Source organism: Panthera onca, chromosome D4, assembly GCF_046562875.1.
Source record: "Panthera onca isolate mPanOnc1 chromosome D4, mPanOnc1 haplotype 2, whole genome shotgun sequence".
Lineage (NCBI taxonomy): Eukaryota > Metazoa > Chordata > Mammalia > Carnivora > Felidae > Panthera > Panthera onca.
In genome coordinates, this window is record NC_138351.1 from 71737784 (window position 1) to 71760220 (window position 22437).

The 22437-nt window shown below is 38.7% G+C and overlaps 1 protein-coding gene across 2 annotated transcripts in view; it reads right to left on the reverse strand.

Annotated features, from left to right (window-relative positions):
• Positions 1-22437, reverse strand: part of SVEP1 (sushi, von Willebrand factor type A, EGF and pentraxin domain containing 1) — a 205318-nt gene that overhangs the window by 113484 nt on the left and 69397 nt on the right. For both annotated transcript variants that reach the window (XM_078436599.2, XM_078436598.2), the window contains exons 6-9: positions 18894-19073; positions 11665-11862; positions 6010-6128; positions 2911-3040 (exon numbers count right to left, since the gene is read on the reverse strand). In XM_078436599.2, the coding sequence (XP_078292725.2) occupies positions 2911-3040; positions 6010-6128; positions 11665-11862; positions 18894-19073 (627 nt within the window). The remainder of the gene's footprint in view (positions 1-2910; positions 3041-6009; positions 6129-11664; positions 11863-18893; positions 19074-22437) is intronic.

Genomic DNA, 22437 nt, shown 5'->3' on the forward strand with positions numbered 1-22437 from the left:
CTAAAAGACAGGAAAGCAGACAAAGAAGTCACAACTGATATTCAAAAATGACGAGGAGGTTTGCATAAGAGAACTGAAGTCTACTTGTGCTGGCAGAGAGCCTTGACCTTGTTAGCACAAGGCTGGCCCTGGAGCTCCTTTGACAATGAGAGTTGGTTATCCCTCGTCTCAAGGCGGGAGAGAGAGCTGGTTCTTGCTATACTTCCCTCTGCCTGTTGAAGAAGAAATGTGTCTAGAAAGGTGTCTAAAATCACCCTATGCACAGTGGTATCAAAGGCAATTCTGGATGTGGCCAGGAAGTGAAGAGAACCCTCCCAGAGAGGTGGGAGGAGTGAAATGACCAAATCTCAGAGTACGCAAAATAAAGGGACTCATCTGAGGTCACTAAGCTAGAAAATTGCAACCGCAGGCATCCAGACCAGGGTGTTTCTCTACATGATCTATGAAAACACACACTCGGAAATTAAATGAGCTGTATCTGTGAGAATGTAGAGATTTCTGTTTTACACTACGTCTTATGAATAAATTCCATTTTCTCTTTTCCTCATGCTTGTCATTTCATTGGTCTAGCACCTTTGGTTTGGCTCCTTTTCTAGACCATAAACTCTGGGGACCAGTGACAAAGTCTCTCTTGCTCACAGTTAGGTTTCCACTGCATAGCATAGCACCTGGCCTGTCACACAGGCTCAGAAAAACTTGCTGAACAAAGAAAAAAGTGAAAAAAATGCTCAGTGGAGGTCTGTGCGCTTGAAGAGTGACTCAATCGAGTCAATTTACAGTTAAACTGAAGAATCTGGTGGTATTTACTATTTTCCCAAAGACATTGCAAATCGGTTCTTTCCAAGATTTTCTACACTTATCTGATTCTAGACGAATATTTTAAAGTCGAACTGCAGGTACGAGAGGGTGCTAAGACTCAGTCAATTACTGTCAAAAGAATGGGAGGTACCAGCGGAGGCGTGGTGTCCAAAGGAGAGAGAGAAAGCCTATTTCAAAGCAAGTGAGGCAGTATTCCCTGGAAAGCTAAGCCAAAGCACTCCTGCCTCCTCTCATTTATCGATAAGACACCCACACCCTGTCATCTGAGGAAACAAGAAAATGCAGGCTTTAGAATATTTTCTCTGTCTCTTATCTTTCTCTCTCTCTCTTCCCTCCCTCTCTCCTCGTCTCCCTTTCTCTCACCTTCTCCCGCTTCCTCGTCTTTCCCAGGTCACCTCTCTCTTTCACACTTATGAAAACTGAGCTAGTGTCTAGTCAGACGCTTGAGTACATATTTTACATTTCACTGTGCTGACTCTTCATGGCGAAACATTGAAACTTGGCAAATGCTTGAACCACAATGCCATGTTTAAGATCATAGCACCACAAAAAATGAATCTAGCATCTTTTACATATGGCTGGCCAAGTTCATGCTTAAAACAAGTGAGAAAGCATTTAAAATACCTAAGCACTCTGAAATGAATTAGACGGATTTTCACTTGAGTCTCTTTCTATGCACTTCTACCAAAACCTATCATTTCTAGGGTCAGGAGCCAGTCTGACTATACATTAGTTATTTCAAGAAGTTATGCAAAATTCTTAACATAAAATGAACTTGTTGTGTTAAAATTTTAAACAAACAGATTAAAATATATGAGGTGAATATTGCTAAATGTCAATATGCTTATACAGAACTTAATGTGAGTTAGGCACTAGTTTGAGTGGTTTATATATTTTAACTAATTAAAAGCCTTACAATAACCCTATATGCTACTTTTGGATGAAGCAGATTGGGTTCAGAGTCTGTGCTCTTGACCACTACAGGCTGCTACATATCCTATTTCTCCACAAATTACCTCTTGGTGGTGGGTACCTGGTATCTATTGAATATCTACTGACTTGATTGGAAGTACAAAGAGCAATTGGAAGACTAAGAAATAAACCAGCACCCCATCCAAAATAAGGACTGATCTACAGCAGCGGTTGTGAGGGTGAAGAGACTAGGGCAGATTTCTGAAACAATATGTAGATGAAACCAGAAGAACTTGAGAAATAATTGAATGTTGGTGATGGAAGGAGAGGAGTGAGGGATTTTTGCATGGTAGGTAGGTGGTTGGTTGTGCCATTCTGAGCTAAGAAATATACTAGGTTTGGGTGAGTCTGAAATGCCTGTAAGACATTTACCTGGGAATGTTGAATAGGCAGTTCTATATATTGGTTTGAATTTCAGAAAATAGATCTAAGCTTCAGATTGAATTCTGGAAGTTGTCAGTTAACAAAATCACCAGAAAAACTAGAGAGAGAGAGAGAGAGAGAGAGAGAGAGAGAGAGACAGAAAGAAAGAAAGAAAAGAAGGCTAAGGCTGGAACCTTGGGGATGATCCACATTTGAGAGCCAGTCTGAGGAAGAGAAGCCATGTAGGAAAGAGATAAAGAAGGAGAAATGAGAAAAACAGGTTGTGGAACCAAGACAGATTGTTGTCAGATAAGCTAGGGAAGGAGACAGTTTCGATAAGGAGTGTGTGGTTAATAAAATCTAAGGTGATAAAATCTAAGGAAAGATTATGTAATATAAGAACAAAAAAGTGTGCAGTAGAAATAACTCTAGAGACCAGTGATGCCTCTGATGAAAGTAGTTTGTATGTGAGTGAAGGGGACGAGAGTCACTTGAGTGACTTTGAATATAAATGGCCGTGGAGACAAAACAGATGACAATTACTGGGAACTTTTCCAAAGGCTCATATTGGAAGAAATCAAAGAGAGGCAGCAATGGTTAAAGAGGATGTAGGTTTCAAAGAGGGAGTGGCATGGGCAGGTTTCAAAGCCAGCCGGGAGAATCGGGGGGAGGGAGTTGTTGAAGATAAAGGAGAAGCCAAGCCCTTGGACTACTGGATTATTTTCGCAATCCTACTCAAGCAATTTTGTGACTTACCGACAACCTTGACGTGGAAAGTGCAGCTGGCTTGGTTGCTGGATAGGTCAACGGCTGTATAGGTGATAGCAACATCTCCAATTGGGAAGAGGTAAGGTGGGGTGAAAGCTGGATGAACATGGATGGATACCTTGTAGAGATAAATAAATATTTTGAAAGTTAAGGTTAATACTGACAGTGTATTTACTCTTCTTATATTTACATATTATTAGGGAAAATAAAATTTAAAATGGCACAATCAATATTTCATATATGTAGTGAAACGGAAAAAAAAATCAGACACAGCCTTTTAGTATGTTTCTTTCCAGACTACTATTTACATAGTTTGTGCAGCTGACATACACATGGAATATTATTCTTTGTTTTTTAAACATAATATCTTAAAACACTCTTTATTCTGTTACGTAGTCTTTAGAATTCAAGATTAAATGTCTCTGTAATTTTCTATAGAATAAATATATGGTAATTTAAAAAAGTCTATTGAAGGACATTTAAATTGGTCCCAAATTTTACTATACCAAACAATACTGGGGTGAACAGTTTTGAACAGGTAATTCTAAAATATTTTTATTATGTCTTTATAATACATTTCCAGAACAGAATTACTAACCAGAAGTCATTAACAATGTATCGATAGATAATACAAAATTCCTTTCCCAAAACACGGTAGTAATTTGCATTCCCATTTGTCAGTATTTGAGAGTCAATGTGAAAGTTCCCACTCTAAGTTCTCTGACCTATATTAAATACTATTACTTTTTGGTAACTCAAAAATATGACACCAGGTTGTTGTTTTAACTCACAGTTTCTTAATGCCTTATACCGAGATTAAAATCTCACATGTTTGCATGATATGGAAATATGGACATAGTCATTCCTTTTTTTTTTAAGTTTATTTATTTTGAGAGATCACGACCTGAGCCAAAATGAAGAGTGGGATGCTTAACCTACTAAGACACCGAGGCACCCCTGTTCTTTTCTTTTTGAGTGATATGCTTGCCTTCTTAGTCCCCCTTTGAAAATTATGTTATAAGATAACATAACATGAACATGTCAGGTAATACATATTCTTCACTTTTGACACTTTCAAAGCATTTTTTTTTCAAGTTTGCTATTTGTCTTTTAATTTAGAAAATTTTTAAAATGCAAATTTAGAAATACTTTTGTAGTCAAATACCCTGGTCTTTTCAATTGCACCGTTAAAAATATTTCAACACACAGGTGCTGCATTTAGTGTGACTTCTCATTAGATCCTGAAATGTGTCCCTGTGCTCTTCTTAGAGCTTGATGACGATCATGATGAAGGTAACAACAATGCATGCATGTTTTCATGGGCCCTTTAGTGAAAAGTAAAAACCACACATGACGGACTGATCGTTCAACACTTACATCACCTACTAGATGTCACATTTGCACTTTTAAATTCACATGTAAAAGTTACCTTGTCTTTAGTTACCTAAAATACCATAGGATCTCATTTAATGCAGACTCTAAGAAAACAAAAAAGCAAACGCATAGATACAGAGAAGAGATGGTGGTTGTCAGAGGAGGGGATGGGGGTAGGGGTGGGGGTGGTGAAATGGGCAAAGGGTTAGGGTACAAACTTCCATTTATAAAATAAATAAATCTGCTGGATGTGTGATGGGTTTTAAGGAGGGCACTTGTGCCTGGGTGGCTCAGTTGGTTAAGCATCTGACTTCAGCTCAGATCATGAACTCATGGTTCCTGAGTTCGAGCCTTGCTTCGGATGAGCTTGAGCTCTGCTTTGGGTGAGTCCTGCTTCTTTCTCTCCCTCTCTCTCTCTGCCCCTTGTAGGATTCTCTCTCTCTCTCTCTCTCTCTCTCTCTCTCTCTCTCTCTCTCTCTCTCCCTCTCTTTCTCTCCCCCTCTCTCTCTGCCCTTTGCTCACTTGTGCCCTCTCTTGCACAAAAAAAAAAAAAAAAAGAAGGAAAGAAAAAGGAGGTCTCTTGTTATGATGAGCACTGGGTGTTGTATATAATTGATGAATCACTAAATTCTACTCCTGAAACCAATACTGCACTCAGTAAATAACATAAAGTAAACAAAAATAAAAAAATAGGGGTGTCTGGGTGGCTCAGTTGGTTAAGCATCCGACTCGACTTCAGCTCACAATGTGTGGGTTCGAGCCCTGCATCAGGCTCTGTGCTGACAGTGCAGAGCCTGCTTGGGATTCTCTCTCTCCCTCTCTCTCTGCCTTTCTCAAAAATAAATAAATAAACATTTAGAAAAAATAAAACATTAAAAAAATACCCTCCCCCCACACAAAAAAAGAAGCTGGTTTTACACAACACACACACACACATACACACACACTCTCTCTCAATCAATCAATCAATCCTGAGAATGTAACCCACAGTTAATTTTTTTAAGTTACCTTGATTATAAGTATATTTAACACAACTATCAGAACAGTTTTGTGTGTGTGTTGTGGGCCCCACCCCAGTATATCCTGTCTGCCATGATTTGTACATATTTATATGCAGCTGTGAAAACAATGTACCATAAAAGTATCTTCACGTATGTGAATACTAACAGTACAGGTTCAAGGGGAGTTAAATCATAAATTAGTTTCTTTTCCAACATCTGATGGATAATTATCTCAAGCTACTGTATATATAATATTAAAATATTGTATTCTGAATAAAATACTGTGTTAGAAAATGCTGAATTAAAAACACTGAAATCTCCTTCAGCTTGGCCAATATGCAGTCGTTTGGGGCTCATATTTTAAAAGATATGTTCATAAATAGGAATTAAGATCGCTTCCATATCTTCTTTTTCTTAAAAGATCACTGGAGCCTAGTAAGAGGCAAAGAATTTTTAGTCAAGTAATCTTAGTGGATATACAATACAACAAGTCCACGGAATAAAAGTTTCCGTTTTAGAGGTTTTTTTTCTGATTTCTAGCTAAAAATTCAAGGTGAATCGTTCTTTTATCCAATGAGGCGTTAATATTTATGAGTAGAGTTTATACAGAAAGTACTATCATGAGGGTATTAGTAAATCTTGAATATCGCACATATTTGCAGCGCATTAAGAATCCACTTGAAAAGGATGCAAATATTTGCACAAACCTTACCTTTTCCCCAGAGTTGTCGTTAGCTGTGGGGATTTGCCAAGTGATATTGGCGGAGTCTTGCTGTTCCTGGGTCTTCGCCTCTATGTCCTTGGGACAGCTGATCTGAGGGGCCTCCACATCTGACTCAGAAAATGCACAAATCAATATATAGATTGATATGTAATTCTAAGTCATTTAGGAAAGAGGCAAAAATATATGAATACTCTGTGACTCATGTTTTTATTTATTTATTTTGAGAGAGGAGAGAACGCCAGTGGGGATGGGGCAAAGAGAGAGAGAGGGCGAGAGAAACCCAAGCAGGCTCCGTACGGTCAGCATAGAGTAGCCCCAGTTGTCTAGCCCCAATGCGGGGCTAGATCTCATGACCCATGCGATCATGACCTTAGCCAAAACCAAGAGTCAGTGGCTCAAGTGACTGAGCCCTCCAGGCACTCGTGACTCATTTTTTACACCCCAATTCCAGATTAATTTGGAATGTACAACTGCCTTCAGCATGGCTTATGAGGCCCTTCCTGAACTGGAACCTGCTGACCTCTTAGCTTCATCTCTTACAGTTCCCCTACTGGAACTCACTCTCCATGCTGGATAGTCTCATTCCCATGGAAACCCTGTGGTCTTTCCTGCACCTGAGCCTTTGCCCATGTTCTTCTCTGTGCCTGAGTCAGTGCCCTCTTCCTGTTTTACTTAGATAACTCCTATTTGTCTTTTAGCTCACAGATTAGACACAATCTCCTCAGGAAGTGCTCCCTCCAAAGGGGCCCCCACAGCCTTCTGTCCTTTCTGACCAGACAACTTGCCATCAGGAAACTGAGTTTCTCCTCCAACAGAATTCAAATTCTTTGAAGGCTAGGGTATCTCTTGTCCCATTGTGTTACATAGTGCCTGGCACACACTAGAAGCCTGATAGATACTTTTTGAATGAAATAAAGAAACAATCAAAAAAACCTGGGGCGCCTGGGTGGCTCATTCGGTTAAACGCCCACTGTGGCTCAGGTCACGATCTTGTGGTTTGTGAGTTCAAGCCCTGTGTCGGACTCTGTGCTAACAGCCCAGAGCCTGCTTCTGATTCTATGACTCCCTCTCTGCCCCTTCCCTGCTTGCATTCTATCTGTCTGTCTGTCTCTGTCTCTCTCTCTCTCTCTCTTTCAAATATAAATAAATATTTTAAAAATTAACAAAAAAGAAACAAACAAAAACTAAATGTTGACTGTGGCAGGAAAGAACCACACTTGAAAACAAGGCTGTCAAGTAGAATTAATTAGCGGTGCTAACATGAACTGTCAAAACAAGAAATTAAAGCCAATGTATTTTTTGCAGTGTGAAACTCTATGTTACAAATACTGAGTTAGAGCTGGTAACATAAACATAATCCACATCAGTCACTGTAGAGCTAAATTCTGAATATACAATATAAAAAATCCCTTATTTTATGTTATGTTAAATTAGGTCTTCTGTAAGTTGCAGGTGAATATATCTGAGTTGATACAATCTGTGTCTCTTCTTGTTTCTTTGAAACTTCATACAATTTATATTTTCTTTTTTTCCTAGAGGGAGCTTATCCTTGGACACTTTTTCCCCACAAATATGCATTAACATATTGACTCTGAAAATCTAAAAGAGTAGCTGACTTTTATTCATACTTGACTAATACTTTAACTGGATTTGGGATTGAAAGTTTATATCCATTTTATTTCTGTATTCTTTGGACATTGTTGTATTGCCTTCTGGCATTTATAGCTGGAAATGAGAAGTATAATGTAAGTCTGGTTCTTGTTTCTTCTGTGCAATTTCTCTTTCCTCTCTGGAAACTCATTTAAGACTTTCTCGCTTGTTTTTGTGCCAATACCATACTGTCTTGATAATTACAGGTTTGTAGCAGAGGCTAAAGTCTGGGATTGTGATGCCTCCTGCTTTGGTCTTCTTCACTACCACTTTGGCTATTCGGGGTCTTTTGTGGTTCCATACAAATTTTAGGATTGCTTGTTCTAGCTTTGAGAAGAATGCTGGTGCAATTTTGATTGGGATTACATTGAATGTGTAGATTGCTTTGGGTAGTATTGACATTTTAACAATATTTATTCTTCCAATCCATGAGCATGGAATGTTTTCCCATTTCTTTATATCTTCTTCAATTTCCCTCATAAGCTTTCTATAGTTTTCAGCATACAGATCTTGTACATCTTTGGTTAGATTTATTCCTAGGTATTTTATGCTTCTTGGTGCAATTGTGAATGGGATCAGTTTCTTTATTTGTCTTTCTGTTGCTTCATTATTAGTGTATAAGAATGCAACTGATTTCTGTACATTGATTTTGTATCCTGCGACTTTGCTGAATTCATGTATCAGTTCTAGCAGACTTCTGGTGGAGTCTATCGGATTTTCCATGTATAATATCATGTCATCTGCAAAAAATGAAAGCTTGACTTCATCTTTGCCAATTTTGATGCCTTTGATTTCCTTTTGTTGTCTAATTGCTGATGCTAGCACTTCCAACACTATGTTAAACAAAAGCGGTGAGAGTGGACATCCCTGTCGTGTTCCTGATCTCAGGGGGAAAGCTCTCAGTTTTTCCCCATTGAGGATGATATTAGCTGTGGGCTTTTCATAAATGGCTTTTATGATGTTTAAGTATGTTCCTTCTATCTTGACTTTCTCGAGGGTTTTTATTAAGAAAGGATGCTGAATTTTGTCAAATGCTTTTTCTGCATTGATTGACAGGATCATATGGTTCTTATCTTTTCTTTTATTAATGTGATGTATCACATTGATTGGTTTGCGAGTATTGAACCAGCTGTGCAGCCCAGGAATGAATCCCACTTGATCATGGTGAATAATTCTCTTTATATGCTGTTGAATTCTATTTGCTAGTATCTTATTAAGAATTTTTGCATCCACATTTATCAGGGATATTGGCCTATAGTTCTCTTTTTTTTGCTGGGTCTCTGTCTGGTTTAGGAATCAAAGTAATGCTGGCTTCATAGAATGAGTCTGGAAGTTTTCCTTCCCTTTCTATTTTTTGGAACAGCTTGAGAAAGATAGGTATTACCTCTGCTTTAAATGTCTGGCAGAATTTCCCAGGGAAGCCACTGGTCCTGGACTCTTATTTGTTGGGAGATGTTTGATAACTGATTCAATTTCTTCACCAGTTATGGGTCTGTTCAAATTTTCTATTTCTTCCCATTTGAGTTTTGGAAGTGTGTGGGTGTTTAGGAATTTGTCCATTTCTTCCAGGTTGTCCAGTTTGTTGGCATATAATTTTTCATAGTATTCCCTGATAATTGCTTATATTTATGAGGGATTGGTTGTAATAATTCCATTTTCATTCATGATTTTATCTATTTGGGTCCAATGGAATAGAACAGAGACTCCAAATTGGACCCACAAATGTATGGCCAACTAATCTTTGACAAATCAGGAAAGGATATCCAATGGAAAAAAGACAGTCTCTTTAACAAATGCTGCTGGGAGAGCTGGGCAGTAAGAATGAAGGACAGAAGAATGAAACTAGACCACTTTCTTACACCATTCACAAAAATAAACTCAAAATGGATGAAGGACCTGAATGTGAGACAGGAAGCCATCAAAACCCTAGAGGAGAAAGCAGGGAAAAACCTCTCTGACCTCAGCCGCAGCATTTTCTTACTTGACACATGTCCAAAGGCAAGGGAATTAAAAGCAAAAATGAACTACTGGGACCTCCTCAAGATAAAAACCTTCTGCACTGTAAAGGAAACAATCAATAAAACGAAAAGGCAGCCAACGGAATGGGAAAAGATATTTGCAAATGACATACCAGACAAAGGGCTGGTATCCAAAATCTATAAAGAACTCACCAAACTCCACACACAAAAAACAAATAATCCAGTGAAGAAATGGGAAGAAGACATGAATAGACACTTCTCTAAAGAAGACATCCAGATGGCCAACAGGCACATGAAAAGATGCTCAATGTCACTCTTCGTCAGGGAAATACAAATCAAAACCACACTCAGATATCACCTCACGCCAGTCACAGTGGCTAAAATGAACAAATCAGGAGACTATAGATGCTGGAAAGGATGTGGAGAAACAGAAACCCTCTTGCACTGTTGGTGGGAATGCAAACTTGTAGAGCCACTCTGGAAAACAATGTGGAGGTTCCTCAAAAAACTAAAAATAGATCTACCTTATGACCCTGCAATAGCACCTCTAAGAATTTACCCAAGGGATACAGGAATACTGATGCATAAGGGCACTTGTACCCCAATGTTTACAGCAGCACTCTCAACAATAGCCAAATTATGGAAAAAGCCTAAATGTCCATCAACTGACAAATGGATAAAGAAATTGTGGTTTATATACACAATGGAATACTACGTGGCAATGAAAAGGAATGAAATCTGGCCATTTGTAGCAACGTGGATGGAACTGGAGAGTGTTATGCTAAGTGAAATAAGTCAGGCATAGAAAGACAGGTACCATATTTTTTTACTCATATGTGGATCCTGAGAAACTTAACAGAAGACCACGGGGGAGGAGAAGGGGGGAAAAGTTATATAGAGAGAAGGAGGCAAATCATAAGAGACTCTTAAATACTGAGAACAAAGTGAGGGTTGATAGGGGGTGAGGGGGAGGGGAAAGTGGATGATGGGCATTGAGGAGGGCACCTGCTGGGATGAGCTCTCGGTGTTGTATGGAAACCAATTTGACAATAAATTATACATATATACATATATATATATATCTACTTTATATGTATATTATATCTAAACATATGTATGTATATATGTGTATCCATATATATATATATATATATATATGCATATATATATATAAAACTTTCTTGTTAAACTCTGGAACTCAGAAATTTCACCAGTAGTGAAAATATCCTGCCGTCCTGGGCTATGATTGATCTCAAGTTTGGCCCAGAGAAACTTCCTTCTGCTGGTAGGAAAGTTTTTCTCCTCCATCTACTCCTCTCGCTGCTTCTGGAACTCGTTAGTAAATGGATACTGGGTTTTTAAAAATCTATCACTGGTATCTCTTAACTTCCATCTTTTTAGTTTGATCCATTGGGATATTCAAGTTCGCTGTGTATTATTTCTCCGTTCTGAGGGAACTCTCAGTTTGGTTCTTCAAATCGCTAATACTGTTTTCGACAATATCCACTCCACTTTATTTATCCTTCTCTTAGAGATATTTATGATGCTTTTACTTCTAAGCACTCTTTCTTGTTTTTAAAACCCCCTTTTATGTAGCAGGCTATGCTTGCTGCCAGTCAGATGGCAATATTCTATGAAAGTAATGGGATGCTCATGTCTCTTTAATTTTTTATTTTTTTTTTAACTCATGCCTCTTTAAACTGATTTGGTCCTGCATTATATGGGCCATTAAAATTCTTCAAAGATCTCCATCTCCTGGTGGAAAACTTACCTGATTTCCAGCTTGAAAATTATCCTTATTTTTCTATTTCTTCTGTCATTGCCTGGCAAATTATAATCGGATTCTGTAAATCCATCATTTTGAAACAGAAACCCTCATAGATCATATTAGGATAATACCCACCACTGTATCATGGGTTTGCAGCAAAAGCTGCAACGAGGCACAGCCCCACACTATACCAGTATATCGTTATATAGGAATCTGGTTTTCAGCCTGATGGAATAGGGGACCTACCTTTACAAACAGCTGTCTGAACTCTGGCACTCCACTTTCCAGAGGTGGTACATCTCACTTCTTCTCTGACGCCTGATAAGATGAATCCTCTGCGGCAACTCAGTTGACAAATCGTCCCAGGTCTGGCAGGCTGCTTGCCACAGCTGGCCGGGAAGATGATGACACCTTTGGGTTTCTGAAACGTGGGGCAGTGGCGCTCTATTGTAGGGAAGTGAAAGAGTGTTACTTGCATTTCCACAAATTTCAAGAAAAATACAATTGTGCTGCCTTGGAACTGATGTAAGTCACTAAACGGTATCTGTTGATGACACTGAACCTATGATAGATTATAAACAACGCTGAGCTGTTCTCTCTCTGGTTATCTCATGTTATTTTGCCAGTGCATCAACACCTTGAAAAACTTCTTATATTTTAATTAATGCCAACTGTGACTGTTATCACTTTCAGTTTGTGGAACATTTAAGGTTCTGAAGTATGAAAGAGTAAACAGAGTTCCGCGTTCATGGATTAAGCAAAATATTCAGCAGTCTCCATTTTATGAGTTTTTATTGGTTCCATCTTTATTTAAGTGGGCACATTGTGAGAAAAGTTTTTATTCCCTCCCTCAAATCACTGTGTCATAATCGGGGCCCTGACCCTTAATGTTATCTTTGGAATCAATGAAGAATAACAAATGAAGGGGGCAGAAGGCAAACAAAATGGAAAGCCAAGACTAAGACCTAATGTAGGGTGTGTGTGTGTGTGTGTGTGTGTGTGTGTGTCTGCCCATATGCACATTTATTTGTTGTAGGAATGATTCTCCCGGCAGTAGCGCTAACATCTTTAGTTTGCATCTCCCATGTAATAATCGCTAACATGTATGCACTATGTGCTTGTCATTGTTCTAAGTGCTTTACAAGCATCGACTCATTCAATCCTATGCACTAAGGGGTATTGTTACCATTCCCATTTACAAACAAGAGTCCCAAGGCACAACTATGGGGAAGTTACCCACAATCTACATTCTTGAGGTCACCCCGCAGCTAAGTGGCAGACTCTCTGTGCCCCTAAACACTTCACCACCAGGCCTCCTCCCTGAAATTTCTTTTAACCGTCTGTGCCGGCAAATGCAATTGTTCCTGAGAAATTGGTTTCTTTCTTTTATTTTCTCCCAGTATGTGCCGAATGACTGCCCAGCCTTGCTGTTCGGCTGTGATGAAGAGCAAAACACAGAGCCAAATTTGCGGTTCAAATGTAATGACTACGTGGGGCTCAATATCCCTTATTTATGGATGGCTCTTCATAAATTAAGAAAATTATTCTGTTGGCTGTGATAATTGTTGAAGATTTTGTTCCCTATTAATATTCTCTTTTTTATTGTTTGCTTATGGTATTTGGGGTAAACATGTCTTTAATTATTTATATAGTCTAATCTGCTGATTTTATGTCTGCTGCTTTTATACTTAAGTCCTGAAATTGGCTAACGCTCACCTATTTTAACTATACTGTCTTCTAATTTTTAACGGTTTTATTTTTTTCTTTATATTTTAATATCTATGAAGAATTAATGTCAGTGTCTGGTATGAATTAAAGACATACGAGAAATTCATTTTGTTTCATTTGTTTTTCCCAAAGAGCCAGACAATTTTTCTATATTATAAATTGAATAAATCTTTTCTTCGCAACTGACCTGTGATGCTTCCTTAGTAATACATGAAACTCGTAAGTTTCAGGATCTATTCAATCATCTTGATCTATATTTCAATCTTATTTTCGTGATTCTTGCCTACATATTCTTCCAGATAAGCTCTAGAATCACTTCCTAATTCCAAAAGAGGGTCAAAAAGAAAAGCTTTGTTGGGATATTAAATGAGATTGCCTTTTACCTATACATATATTTAGAGAGAACTTTCATTTTGATACAATTTTATTAAAATATTAAGGTATGTTTTTTGCCTCTCAGTAACATTTTGTAGTTTGTGTGACACAGGTTCCATGCACTGCTGTTTAAGATTATTCTTACATATTTTATATTTTCCACAAATCTTTTGAATGTGATTTTTCACTATATATTCTGCTTATCACTGTATACGGAAAAGTTCTTTATTTGGTATTCTTAGGACTTTAGTGAACTCTCAACTCTCTTAGTAGATTCATTCAATTTTAAGGCATGTAATCTACAAATGATGATGGTTTTAAATCCCCAAAACTCTAATCTTAACATTTATTACAAGTGCTCCAGCTTTGAGAACAATACTAAACAATGGATGATTCTGAGCCAGCACCCTTTTCTCTTCCCAGATTTAATAAGACTGCCTATATTGTTCCATAAGTGGCTGTGGGTTTAAGGACATCTTTTTTATTATGTCAGTTATCAACAAGAGTTCCTCAGAATTGTATTGACAATGTGATTTAAACGATGATGAATGGCATTTTTATCTTCTACCAAGCAGCCATATGAATTTTTCCTATTTGTTATGGTGAAGTAATTTATTATGTTGATAGATTATATCTTATTTTAAGCCCTTCTGCATTCCTGGGATAAACCCTACTTGTTTGACAGGCTATTCTTTCAGATATGGACTGGTAGCATATTTGCTGTCATAGTTTATTATCTGTTTTTTGGTAATAGCTATCGGGTTGCCAACAAAATAACATTATTTTATTTGTTAATATAACCTGTTTAGCTTCCCATTACTTGGGCCAAATTATACAGTACAGAGTTACTGTTTCTGAAAAGTCTGGAAGAGTTTCATTGGTCCCTCAGTCATTTTTGGAGAATTAAAACTCTGATAACATTTTCCACTTATGACTAATTATACACTTGCATTTCTACTTTTTCTTGATTCATTTAAAAACTTTCATTTTCATAGAAAATCATACATAAAATATCAATGATTTTTATTTTATGTGCACATATTTATGTATGATGTTTTATTATTCTTTGAAAAACCTCTGGCCTCTTATATTCTTTGTTAGAGCTTCTTAGAATAATTTTACTTTTGCATTTTTCTTACTTATACTTTAAAAATCCATTATTTTATTCAAAGATTTCCCTCTTACTCACTCTATGGCATCCCATCTCCCTTTATAGCTCATTTTCCTTTACTTAAACATTAGTATGTATTTCTTTCAACTTCCATTGCAATCTTTCTTTTCCTAACTTTTGAATTTAATGTTTAATTGTTTCCACTTCCCTGATTAACAATGAAAGGATTTATAACTATAAAATTACATCAGTGTGTAATTTAGCCCATATCTCGTAACTCTGGTTTTAGAAATTTCTCATTTTTTATTTTCTAAAAATTGTATTTTTAAATTTCTCCTTTATCCATTTAATTCACTTCCTTTATGACTCTTGGTATTGGAGTCTACACACTTTTGTGTTTTTGTCTAGTTTCATACTTTAGAAAATGTTAAGGACAATCAATAACATTGACGTGGTTGTGTGTGTTTCAAGTAACCTTTCTTTTTCACTGTTTGCCTTTTAGTGATGTAAAGAATTCATTTGAAGAGTTACTGTTTAATATTTAAATCTTTATGTATTTAAATATTTATGTATTCAAATCTATTCTTTTGTCCTTTTATTCTTAGGAAATTCTTCTCCATTAAAAATTCAGATTGTCTTGGGGCGCCTGGGTGGCTCCGTCGGTTAAGCGTCCGACTTCAGCTCAGGTCAGGATCTCATGGTCCGTGAGTTCAAGCCCTGCATCGGGCTCTGTGCTGACAGCTCAGAGCCTGGAGCCTGTTTCAGATTCTGTGTCTCCCTCTCTCTCTGCCCCTCCCCTGTTCATGCTCTGTCTCTCTGTCTCAAAAATAAATAAACGTTAAAAAAAAATTAAAAAAAAATTCAGATTGTCTTTTATTCTTAGAAAGTTCTCCTTCAAGACTATAGATGCTGGAGAGGATGTGGAGAAACAGGAACCCTCTTGCACTGTTGGTGGGAATGCAAATTGGTGCAGCCGCTCTGGAAAGCAGTGTGGAGGTTCCTCAGAAAATTAAAAATAGACCTACCCTATGACCCAGCAATAGCACTGCTAGGAATTTATCCAAGGGATACAGGAGTACTGATGCATAGGGGCACCTGTACCCCAATGTTTATAGCGGCACTCTCAACAATAGCCAAATTATGGAAAGAGCCTAAATGTCCATCAACTGATGAATGGATAAAGAAATTGTGGTTTATATACACAATGGAATACTACGTGGCAATCCGAAAGAATGAAATATGGCCTTTTGTAGCAACATGGATGGAACTGGAGAGTGTGATGCTAAGTGAAATAAGCCATACAGAGAAAGACAGATACCATATGGTTTCACTCTTATGTGGATCCTGAGAAACATAACAGAAACCCATGGGGGAGGGGAAGGAAGGAAAAAAAAAAAAAAAAAAAAGAGGTTAGAGTGGGAGAGAGCCAAAGCATAAGAGACTGTTAAAAACTGAGAACAAACTGAGGGTTGATGGGGGGTGGGAGGGAGGGCAGGGTGGGTGATGGGTATTGAGGAGGGCACCTTTTGGGATGAGCACTGGGTGTTGTATGGAAACCAATTTGACAGTAAATTTCATATATTAAAAAATAAAAAAAAATAAAAAAAAAATAAAAAAAAAAAAAAGAAAGTTCTCCTTCATAAAAATCTGTACCTTTTCTTCCATTTCACCCCTTAACTTGCCCAATTGAACTAATTAACTTAATTTAGTGATTTTTTTTGTGGGTGTGTAGTGAGAGTCAAGACTAATTTTTAGATAAACTTTTTCCCCATTGATTTCTGAAGTTTCCTTTACCAAGTGCTATATTCTTCTATAGCACTTGTTTGTTTGTTTCTGTACCATATTTAGTCGTGTGTAGCTCCATTGTTCTGTGCATCCTTGTACCATTAATGTGCTATTTTAATTACTGTAGGTGTACAATCTGTTTTTATGATGGTGAGAATAAGTTCTCCCTCATTTTACCTCATGTTCAAAATTTGTGTTTTGTACCTGTCTATTCTTCAACACACATCCTATTCATTTATATCAATTTTTTAAAAATCAGAATTATCATAGTAATTACGGTTGTTGTCAGAATTTGGAGGCTACAGTGAGTGGTTCTTCAATAAACTGTAAAAAGGGATGCAATCTCCCTTCGATGGTTACATAAATCACCAAGATTTGCATATGCTTTAAATCATTACAGGGGCCCCTGGGTGGCTCGATCGGTTAAGTGTCCGACTTCGGCTCAGGTCATGATCTCACTGCCCGTGGGTTCGAGCCCCGCGTCGGGCTCTGTGCTGACCACTCAGAGCCTGGAGCCTGTTTCAGATTCTGTGTCTCCCTCTCTCTCTGACCCTCCCTTGTTCATGCTCTGTCTCTCTCTGTCTCAAAAATAAATAAATGTTGAAAAAAAAATTTAAATCATTACAGAAATGCACACAATGGTTTTTAAAAGAACTGAGAGGGGCGCCTGGGTGGCTCAGTCGGTTGAGCGGCCGACTTCGGCTCAGGTCATGATCTCCCGGTCCGTGAGTTCGAGCCCCGCGTCGGGCTCTGTGCTGACAGCTCAGAGCCTGGAGCCTGTTTCCGATTCTGTGTCTCCCTCTCTCTGACCCTCCCCCGTTCATGCTCTGTCTCTCTCTGTCTCAAAAATAAATAAAACGTTAAAAAAAAGTACTTTAAAAGAACTGAGAATAGGAAAACCTTATTAGATGCATTTTTTTTAAAAGTTTTATTTTATTTACTTTTGAGAGAGAGAGAGAGCACACAAGTCAGGGAGGGGCAGAGAGAGAGAGGGAGAGACAGAATCCCAGGCAGGCTCTGTGCTGTCAGTGCAGAGCCCAACTCTGAGCTTGACCTCACCAACCCTAAGATCATAACCTAAGCGGAAATGCAGAGTCTGATGCTTAAGTGACTGAGCCACCCAGGCACCCCAGTATTACTATTTCTAAAAAAAGATTGGGTCCCTCAGAAGAGGAGTTGATCAGCCATGGAAGCAGGGTAAGAGGTGATTCTTGGGAGTAAACATTAGTACTTACATAGAAACTCTAGTGTAAGGAGACAACATCCCAGCTAAAGAAGTTCATTGACATTTATTGTGCCATCGTAAAGGCACCTTTCTATGATGGAAGATCCATCATTTTTACCTCATTTAATTCTGTGGAATATCTGAAGGGCTATCTCCCTTTGTCTGGGTTTCATACAAACTAAGTGTATTCTTGACTTGGGTGTCCTTGCAGCTTCTGTCTACAGGGAAATACAACGTATTCCAGGCCTAAGTCTTACAATATCCATAATAGTAGGCATCTCATTGCTAATGAATTGAATTTTTGCTTAATAGTGAATTTCATTTGCCCATCCAGGAGAGATTAATCTCTTCTCAGTTTGATAATATCAGTTTTTCTTAGCTTAAACAGTGAGGGTCAACTTTTGGACTGTTAAATGAACCCCCCATACCCTGTAAGCTCAATAACCTTCCTGGTGATACCTTCATCAACCACGGATCCAGTACTAGATTATACTAGAACAAACCTGTAAATCAATTTGGAAGGAACTGACAGATTCATAGTACCTAGTTTTCCCATCTTGGGTCCTGGCATATTTCAATTTATTCCTTACATATAGTTCTTCTTTTTCCTTTTTTGGAAGTTGCTTATTTAATTATCTACCTGCCAAGCTCTGTATACTACATCTGACATTTTATAAGGATTCTCATCATCATCATCATTATCGTTATCATTTGTATTTACAGTGTATAAGGAGCAGCAAACTGGAAAGATTCCTGAATTTATTCATTCTGGACCTGATTTCAGTAGTGAGATGTCACAACTCTTCGAGAAGGACAAGGCAAAAAAATCTTCTGATGAAATAGAATATTATGGTCTATCCTAAGGTTCACTGGTTCATAATTTTGTCCTTTTATCAACAAGGTAAAAGTAACTTCTGTTTAACAAAGCAAGGGAATCACACAGAATTTGGTCTTTAAAAAATCCATCCAAATTGGCCCCAGTTAAAAAAAACATCATCACCATTTCAAGCTGTAAACTTCAGTGACTCGGATAATGGGATTCTGGTGTCTTTTTATCAGTGGAGAGGAATAAAACTGCACATTCGTTTATTTATCTGTATACCTGTGTCTCCAGGCATCTGTATACATGGATGTGAATTTATATTCATAATGAATCAACTTCACAGAAGTTCTAGGCCTTCACAGAAGAAAGGAGAAATCAGAGAGCAAGAGAAATAAATCACCAAACGCACCATGCCTTCCATGACTTACCCACACACCGAGGTTCTAGACCATCCCACTGGGTGTTAGCTTGACAAGTAAGCTTAGCACTTCCTTCTAGTCTGTACCCTTCATCACAGGTAACCAAACACACTGTCTTGTAGGACATTTCCTTGGTGGAACAGCTGATGCGGCCATGTTTGGGTTGGCGAAGATGGGGGCATGTTCGTACTATATAAAATGAAAAACACTGGGTCACATTTTACTAAATAAAGACAAAAATAGGAAGTTTAACAATGCCTACACATTTCAAGCAAGAAAATAACTTTTCTTAAAATGGCAAATAGTAAATAGCACATCATTATGTTTTGAGTTAGTATGGGACAACTGAAGGCATGTGTTTCATCAAATGCATTGCCCTACTAAGATCCCGGCACTCAACCTCCTGCCCATAAGTGGGAAACTTAACCTAAGGAGTCTGGTCCTAGATGGACGATGATACCTGTAGATTGGAGGTGGCTGACAAAGGGAGGGATCTTCAACCTTCAGCTGGGCCTCGGCTGAGCTTTTCCAGGCTACATTCCAACAAAAAGAGGACGTCTTTTCCAGGACAGGGATTCGGGTTCACGATTAACTCAATTCTCAGATCTCATGGGTACATCCTGGGCTTTTAATGACCCCAGCCTCTGTAATCTTCAATTTCAGTATCCTACTCCTTGACTGTAACTCTGCTCCTTTTGGCTTTTTCACTCCTTTCTTCCAAGACACTTGCTGCAAACTCTACTTCATGATGCTAATCTTGACTTACGCGCTAACATTGTTTTGTTTGTGTGTTTTGCTGCTTTGGCAAAGAGTGCCAGTTGTGCACCCGATAACATTCTTCCCAGTTCTATTCAGCACCAAATATGCACAGTTAGAAGGTAACAACTGCCCACCTCCATCACAATGATTGACAGCCAATGAAATATAAGCTGCAGTTGTGAGGGATGTGTGGAAAAGCTTTTTAATGGTGACCCTTTCAATTGAGAGAGTACTTTTTGCCTTCCCCTCTTCCTCCTTTGTTGTCCTGAAATACGGACATGAGGGATGGTACCCCAGCATATTATCGTCTAAGTACGAGATACTACTATAGAATAACTATCAAGTACTAAGAGGGTACAGCAAAAAAAATTAAAGAAGCCTGGGTCTCTGATGATAATGGAGCTATCATACCAGATTCTCGTCTTTTAGATGAGAGAAAAGTAAACTCTTAATTGCTTTAAGACATTGTTATTTGGGTCTTGGAAATAGCAGCAGCTGTACACAATTCCTAATGTCCTGTGCCCAGCATCCATTCACTCCTCCTTTGCTACTCTCCTAGGGAAAGGTTTCTCCCCTCTTTCAACTCATGGGATTTGTGTGTGCTCCAGCCCTGCTCAGAGGTAGAGCATGTGACTTAGGATCACATTTCCCTGGGCTCAGAAGTGAGCAGGTACAACTGGTGACATGATCCTTTTTTCTACCAACTTCAAAACCACCCTGAGAGAGTAGCCAAGGGGTATTTACTAACCCCTCAATGCTGGAAATGCCCCTGTGCCTCAGTCAGCCTCAACACCACCAGCAGAAGTCCCACGGGGTGTCCAGAGACATATGCCTTTTCCTAGTACTGCAAATTCTAACTTGATGGCTTCAACACTACATCAGAGAAGCTACGAGAGAGTACTCATGCTGATTCTGCCTCTACAGGTCCCCAAATGGAATCTGTGCTCTGAGCTCTCCTGGCAAGATTTTCCTCCCTGCCCAGCCCACCAAAATCCCATAATGTGTTTTAGGGTCTCTCTCAATTAATCCCATGATGCCCTATATTTCTGTTTCTGACAATCTCATAGGAAGCCCAAGGCTCCAAAGTTATCCCTCATCTATCAGGGTCACCCTCATATACGTCTAATCCAAATCTAACTCACAAACTCTGGCACCTGCCCTCTGGAATACACAATCAGTCTTCAATAAATCCCCTCATAACCTAAACTTCACTTGTGAACTTTTCTCTCACTTTCTTATCTTAATCAGAATCCAATGGTCTCTTATAGACAAGGCCTGGAGAAAAAAGATGTCCTCTTTGTTCCTTGTGCCTTCCCAGATTATTGTCTCTTCCTCCTCCCTTCTCTGTAAAACCTTTTAGCTCCCACGAAGTGTCAAAGTGTCATATTAAGTATTCAACATCTTTCTCCCCACAACTGTCTGCTGACCTCCGGGCCACTTCTCATTCTTTGAAGATTTTATTCTGTCTCTGTCTCTCTCTCTCAGACACACACACGCGCGCGCGCGCACACACACACACACACACACACACACACACACGCACACATTGATGATTTCATTGTCTGTGTAGATGATCATTCCAGTATTGTGGGGTCATATTCTTCACCTCCTTTCCTGCAATAACCAAATCCTTCACCTATTTCATTGCCTTATCCTCTAGACCTTGCCATCACCAAGCTAACATCCCACCCTCTGACAACAACCTCCTGTCTTCTTGGATCACTCGCTGAAGGGCTTCAACTCCATCAGTTTCTGTACCCTACTGGGCTCTCCAATATGTTGTGTGTTCTGTAGACAAAATCATCTCTAAAGAATTTATACTCTCTCTACTTCTTTTTCTCCAGTTCTAGCTTAAACCCACTCCCTTCAGATTTCCAATCAGGGGAAGGAGGGCAAGGGAAAAGGAGAAAGGAAATGGGAGAATAAGAAGAGAGAAGACAGGGAAGAGAAGGGGAGGAGAAGGTAGGTATAAGAGAAGGAGGGGAGGAGAGAAAAGGGAAAGGGGATATGAAGGACAGTGTAGAGGAGGGAGAGGAAGCTGAAAAAAAGGGAGGAGAAGGTAAGGTAGGAAGAAGGGAAAGGGGAAGAAAGAGGGAGCGGGGAGGCTGCCCAGCCCCGTGGAAATTTGTCCTGTCAGACAGCATGTACATCCCTGTCATAAACAGAAATACAGAGAGGAAAAGAGGGTGCGTTTCTGTTAGATATGTCAAAGGATGGTCACATAAACTCATGTGCTCACAGATAAAATCCTACAAGCATCAGGAATAGCACAAAAAAATAACCCCTACAGAAGAACAAAGTTCTACTATCAACAATAGCACTTCTGCAACACTAAAGGCCCGAAGACAACATAGCAATCTCTAAATATTTTTGAACAGAATCATTTGGGACTCAGAATGTTTTGGAGGACTCTGGGTAGGATGCATTTTTCTTTCTTCCACATTTCTGTATTTGCCAGTTTTTCATATCAGGCATATATTTATGATGAAAGCTTAACTTTATAATAATAGGAAATGAAGTTGGGGCAAAACATTCAGTGCATATTCAACTGAAGTCTCCGCTTGGCAGGATCTATTCTGAAGGAACCCATTCAAATGATATTAGTCGGCAGAGCATAAATATTGGGTGCATTAAATATATATTTAGGATTGATCATTCTTAGAGAAAAGACAAAAATCAAATTAGAAGTTAAACCATAAGCCTTTGCCTTTCAATCCCTGAGATGGCTTGGATCGAAATCAACTACTAGTGACAAATGAGTAGACACATTTTGCCTTCCACATCCTGGTTTTTA